This window comes from Triticum urartu, chromosome 2 (assembly GCF_003073215.2).
Source record: "Triticum urartu cultivar G1812 chromosome 2, Tu2.1, whole genome shotgun sequence".
Classification (NCBI taxonomy): Eukaryota; Viridiplantae; Streptophyta; class Magnoliopsida; order Poales; family Poaceae; genus Triticum; species Triticum urartu.
Window position 1 is genome coordinate 726,541,718 of NC_053023.1, and position 6,414 is coordinate 726,548,131.

Sequence of the window (6,414 nt, forward strand, 5' to 3'; positions counted from 1 at the left end):
TGCATCTGTCTTATGATATGTGGCCAATGTCTATTGAATGCTTGGTGACACCAAGAGTTCCCCCAAACACTTCAGAAAAGTTCTTGAAAAGATGCATCCTGAAGTGCTTCAAGAGAACTCCTGATGAGGCCAAACTCGATTAATGCCCACACACCCATCATAATGCACGTGAACCTACCACTATAATTTCTAAAGCTCAAACACTCCCAAACCCGTTGAAACTGCTGGTTGCCACCCAGAGTTCCCCCAAACACTTCACTATGCATGCCTCGCTTATCCCTGCAATGCACACTTTAAAACAGTGCCAATGCAACAATTAGGCATAAGCTAGCAACTGAAGTGATTTGAGGAGAACTCCAGGTGACAACCAACCAAAGTAGCTACCTAAGACTCTTGTTCATCTCCCGTGGACCACATTTCACTTGTTTAATCTGCGTCTGTTGATGAGTGCATAGGCGGCTGCTATTTATAAGTCCATGACCAAAGATCAAGTAGCAAAGTATGTTGCCTCCTGTGGACTGTGGTGTGGAATGGAGGAAATACATGGTCTTGTTGTTGGATCCATGAACCTGGCAATGAACCTAGCCGTGATGTAGCCTAGGTTAGAATGAACTAGCTAGCTATAGCCAAGGGAATCTCGTGAGATGTGGCCTTTTTGTGCGGCACAACTCAGCTAGATTTGCAGCTCCGAATCGTGCAAAAGATCATGGAGAAAAGGTGCTTGCCGACCCTGCAAATTCCTTATTTCTTCGAGCAGCAAGCAAGAGATCAGTGTCGTCGTCGTTGCTAGGTTTCTGTCCACGAATATGCCCTTCTTTCACATGCAAGGAGATGCATAGATCACATTATAATTATTATCCCAACCGGCTCAAAGCTTGTGCCTGTTGCAAGACAGGGGAGAGGCATACGGGGTGGGAGTCCATGTAAACTTTGCTTAATTTGTTGCAGAAAATGTTCAATAAACCTCATGGATGGATGTGGTTGTTGCAGTATCTATCTTGATAAAGTGATCGATCAGGCTGCTTTAGAGGCAGAAGAAGAAGAGAAAACGTTTTGGCCGTCTGTGGCGTTGAACATTTCACAGCCGGTTCAGTAACTAGATGGCTTTCCACTGTACTAGTGCTCTACTTTTCACTTGGTAGCTTCTTTGAAAAGCGCCAACAGTGCGTGCCACGCGTAAACAGTCCATATTGAAAGAACAGAAGCAGAAAGTGTGAAGATGATGTATTAATGGTTCGTTATTAGGAATTCAGCCTTGATGAGCTTAACTAGTGACATGTGAGCTGAGGCTTAGATCGTTTTAAAAGTAACCGAAATACTCCCTCCGATCCATATTAATTGTCGCTGATTTTGTACAAAGTATTTTACTTGTCTTTTTCATGTCGGTGGTCTGCGGAACTTACAGGTTTCATCAGTTTATCAAAGGGCATCATCATATACAGGCTATAAACAAATAATGCTAGAACACCTTTAGAAAATCTGTCTAATCCAGTGGGTTAGTTGTCTGTCTCATTATGCGTGACTGTATGGGCAGGCAGCATAAAGGGAGAAAAGCAAAGGATACTGATTGCAACATGCTCTCTGCCACTACAGAATCGTTGACTAATATTCCCAAATCCCAAGACCATACAACAGAGTGAAAAGCTACAAGAAGGCGTCCAGGTTCAGAGCACCCGATCTCTATCAACGCAGGACACCTTTCAAAGTTCAGAAAGCCAGATGAGAAGTTCCAAACCAGGTCAGATTAGAGCGGCTGAGCCTCTCTGAAAAAGCGTGCTGATACTTGGGGTATAAGTATCTTCGGAGAAGAATCATTGGCCGAGGCAAGATGACGGTGCATTACAATCTCTTCTCAAACATGTATGGGACCGGCGGAGAAGTATCTTCGGAGAAGAATCGATCTGGAGCTTTTCTTCTTCTTGCTCATGCCGTAGGAGGAGGAGGAGAGGCCGCCGTCGGCTGGCATGGAGTTCCCCCATTCACACTTGGCTCTCTAGGTTGCTATTGTTCAGTTAAGGTAGGGAGGAGGGTTTTGTTCTTGTGATCTGCCTTGTGTTCTTGTGTTCGTAGATAGGAAAGATGGGGTTGCATCTCCTTCTCCTCTTGTTGCGTGTGGTTGGTTGCAGCCTGATTGTAATTTTCTTGTATCAAGGCCAATAAATCTTTGGCTGTTTCTCATCTCTTTTGGCCACTTTGTGTGTTTCTTTTCCTATGTGATTTGTTCGGGTGACCTCCGGAAATGCATGTGTTTCTGGATGCGACGATGATTGTACTGGCGGTGTCTGAACTTGAAGCCACATCGATGCAGACGTTCTAAATGCTGATCCAGTACATTATTGTGGCGTGATCCACAGCGTTGTCGTTGACATTCAGGTCACCATGGCATGCTGAGGACCAACTCGTTTAACCATTCCACAACAAGGACGGCCAGCTCAAACCACAAGTTCTTTTAGGGAAGCTAGCTCAAACCAACACAAACTAATTTACATCTGGGGAGACAAAAAGAAACGAATTCAAAACACCATGAGAAACTTCATTCCGAGGGTAGAGTGAAACATGTTTACCTAGCTAAGCTACTATAGTGTTCTTTTTTTTTCTAAACACAGTATAATCACTTCCACTGAACGAACGTCATAGGAAATACTGAGATAAATCCAGGAAAACACGGGCATCAATCCTAGGTCTAGAAATTGAACCCTAATAGGCTGGTTCCACAACAAGGAATCTAACCACCCGAGCACAAGCACCCGAAATGGAACATCGCAAAGTTGTGCTTGTTGACCAAATGAATTGTGCGTTATATGCCGAGGCCAATGGCCCGCTCTCCGTATGCTTCGATACCAAGTAATAATCCACACCCTCATGAAGGTGGGTGCTCTCAGTGCACGAAATAAATCATGCTCGAGCTCCTTGGTTTGGACAAATTTGAGATGAGAGGAATGCACGGGTTTTTCAACAGAAATCTACCCCACCGCCGGGGTCATCTTTGGCATGATCAAGAGATAAGTAAAACTTTGGGTTATTGTGGGAGCAACAAAAACTAGGTCATATCCGGAGATTGACTTTTGTAACTTGGGATGTGTGTGGGAGTAGCTATATTCTCCTCTCTTAATTAATCGATGAGACAAAGCTTACGCCTCTGTTTCGAGAAAAATATGTTTGTATATAGAGATAGTCTTCTATCACTTGTCCTCAAAGTTCTACTGGTTCTAAATGGTCACCATACCAAAACGTAGCTGTCGAGTTTATGACTCGATGATGGCATCATGTCCTTTGTTTTGTTAATCTCAAATCACACGACATAAATTGTCTAAAGATACAAATAATACATCCACTTGAAGTAAAGAAATTTCAAAAAAAAATTGTTTCAAATGTGGACACATGACGAATACTAAGGCATTAATTCAACGCAGCACTGTTTCTCTTCTCTACAATGTTTAACGACCCTAACGAGTTCCGAAGAATTACAACGAGTTAATAAAAACTAAAAAAGCAGCTCCTAAACGTGGACATGACGAATACTAAGCAGAATTCAACGCCTGTATATGCTTCTCTACTCAAAAGCCCACTGGTTCTCCCTGCGGATCTCTGCCTCCTCCTCCGGTGTAAAGTCATTCTTGATGTTGAAGGTCTTGCGGATCTCCTCGGGAGTCTTGCCCTTGATCATGTCGGCAACAGTCTGGCAAGTAAGGTCCAGCAATCCCTTGATGTCAAGGTAATTTGCAGCCAGGATGAGGTCGAAGAGGATGGCCTGGTCGACCTTGATGAACTCAGCGTCCCAGCTCTTCATGTCCTCGGTGGGGGCTGGCGCCGCGGCTGCCGCAGAAGCGGAGGAGCTGGCGTCTGCGGCTGCGCCGGAGTCGGCCGGCTTGGGGCTGGCTTGGACATGCTTATTGCAGTACTCAATGACCATGGAGAGGGTCTTCGAGTTGACGTTGGGGAGCGGGATGGCGTTGTCGGCGCACTCGTCCTCGATCATGTGGCGGATGGTCTGGGACTCCATGGCGACCGCCTCGTCGACCTCGAACTCCTCGCCCTCCAAGCTCTTGAGCGTGATCTTCTTCTCTCCCTCCGCGGCCGCCATCGATCCGAGGATTGGGAGGCGAACGCGATACGATCGAAACCCTAGCGAAACCTAGCGAGAAACGCTGCGGCGTAAGACAGAACGAAAGATGGGAGCTCGGTTGCGTCTTGGGCTGGGGCTGGGAACCGGCCGGGGCTATTTATATCGTAAACTCGGGCCGTATTCATCAAGGAGTCGGACTCGGGCCGTATTCATATTCATCTTCATCAAGGAGTCCCTCGTCATTGCGTCAGGTCTCGTCAACGTGTCTGCTAGTGAATTTGTTTGGAGATTCTATATAGGCGAACGTTACGTAGCGTCTAGTACTCGTAGGTGGTGATGGAGAATATTCCGGTTTAGAACGGCCCAGTTCATAAGGTTAACCGGGCCAAAAACCGCGCACAAGGAATGAACCCTTGTTGACCACATGATCAGTGGCGGAGGTAGGAACAAATTTTATGTGTGGGAAAATTTGTGAGGAAAAAATATTTTTATTTTTAGAAAATGTAGGTAATATTATATGCACATGTAATAGGAAAGATGTGGTATACGTACTAGTTACTACTGTAGTATACATATGCCTAGTATATGCGGCAAACTTTAGGTATGGCGGACACCAAAGTAGCATATCAGCAATGGAGTCGCGTCAAGCTCGGGTGAGGAGGTGATTCGTCATTCTTTTATTCGGTGGCTGTTGTGATGGTGCCGGAGGCAGATGACGAGCGTTGGTGTAAACCTCAGATATGTTCTACCATCTTTTCAGTTTTGTCATGTCGGTCTTTATATAACTTGTACTTTGTTCTTTATGATATAAATGAAACATCGTATTGCCACGCAAAAAAAAGCTATGTCGGACACCAAAGCTTGCCAAATAACTGACTCCGCCACTTCGAAATAAGGATGCCATATGGTATTTGATCTTGCCCCTGCTCCCTTTTTCATGGAGAAGGAAAGATGAATTTCTCCATCCATTGAAACTAGTTCGCGATTGACCAGGCTCGAATGTGCATCCACGAAACAAGGCTACAATCACACAAAAACACACACCTTGATCCGGGCTTGGCACTCCGACATCTCCATTCGCATACGTGCGACAACATTTGGTGCCTCCGCTCCATTTCAACTGGAACTTTCGATCCATTACTTGGATTTTTTTTTTGAAAATTCTCATTCTAAGAAGTGCTCTGTTTAATTACAGCGATAATACCGAGCGGTTGGTACTTGATACTTCCGGGTTATTCGATCCTCGTAGAAAAGGTTCTACATTGTTGCGTTCAGGACCACTCTTCTTGCCTTCGTCCGCACTTCCGAGTGTTGAATATTGCCCTGGCCACTCAGACTTCTTTGTACCATATGGATAGTTACTCTAGTTTTCTATCCATGCTTCTGAGCCTTGGTTACTTTTTCCATAACAGATAGATATTGAACTCTCTTTTTTTTTGCAGGGGTAAAGGAGTTTTGTATTACTCAAGAGCCGAGAAAGTCTTCCCTACCCAGTCTAGGGATATTACATGGACCGGAGCCAATCCAAACCACAGTGCGGTCCTCCGTCCAACCAAAGTTTGCTAAGACATGACTAACATTATTTTGCTCTCTACTAATATGAGTAATACTACACTCTCTTTCACCCAGAAGTCTCTTGATCTCCGTGACCACCATCGAGTACTGCGAACGATCTTGGTCCTGTGACGAAATCATCTGGACTGCTTGCTTGCTATCACACTCCAGAATAATTGGTAGATTAGTCCACTGATGTGCAAGAGCCAAGCCCTCCATACAGCCCGCCAGCTCTGCGTGAAGTGCATCAGGGCAGGACCAAAGTGATCTGCTGCAGGCAGAGATAATGATTGAGCCGTCATGCCTGCGAAGGACCATACCTGAACCTGCTCGGCCATCCTTGCTAGAAAATGACCCATAGATGTTCAGTTTCGTCCAATGATCTGGGGGTGGCTTCCACTTGGCTGGTTCTATCCTTGCTGGTCGCACATGCGATAAGGAACAAACAGTACTATCGTCCTACAGCCATCTTTCCTTTAGCCCAATCACCGCTTGGAAATTGCTGGATGCCTAGCCAGGAAGTGGCGTAGTTTTGCAAGAACCTTCTGGACACTTCCATGGGCGGTGGCTGCTTATCACGTGTAATTTCATTACGCACATACCAGCAACGCCACATGACCAACAACATCCTCATGCGGTCAGCGTCGTCCAGATTAGCAATGAGATCCAGTAGCCACTCTGGCCCAGTATTTCGCACCGTCCTGACATCAGGGATCTGCCAAACTTGCGACATGGTTCGCCACAACTCGACCGCACGTGGACACCTGCAAAACACATGGAATGTGTCCTCTCGC

The 6,414-nt window shown here is 45.7% G+C and overlaps 1 protein-coding gene across 3 annotated transcripts; it reads right to left on the bottom strand.

Moving 5' to 3' along the window:
- Positions 1 to 3,553: 3,553 nt before the first annotated feature.
- Positions 3,554 to 5,958, bottom strand: LOC125534411 (SKP1-like protein 1). Of its 3 annotated transcripts, none has more exons than XM_048697651.1 (2): positions 5,947 to 5,958; positions 3,554 to 4,063 (listed from the first exon to the last, which is right to left on the bottom strand). In XM_048697651.1, the coding sequence occupies exons 1-2, from the start codon at positions 5,956 to 5,958 to the stop codon at positions 3,554 to 3,556; spliced, it is 522 nt and encodes a 173-aa protein (XP_048553608.1). The 3 variants fall into 3 exon arrangements, with proteins under 3 accessions (XP_048553608.1, XP_048553609.1, XP_048553610.1); XM_048697652.1 differs by lacking the exon at positions 5,947 to 5,958 and adding an exon at positions 4,237 to 4,251 and having other exon boundaries at positions 3,554 to 4,060; XM_048697653.1 differs by lacking the exon at positions 5,947 to 5,958 and having other exon boundaries at positions 3,554 to 4,087.
- Positions 5,959 to 6,414: the final 456 nt, after the last annotated feature.

Excerpts from the sequence above, each read along its gene's own strand:
- LOC125534411 (XM_048697653.1), bottom strand. The coding sequence starts at position 4,084 with ATGGCGGCCGCGGAGGGAGAGAAGAAGATCACGCTCAAGAGCTTGGAG.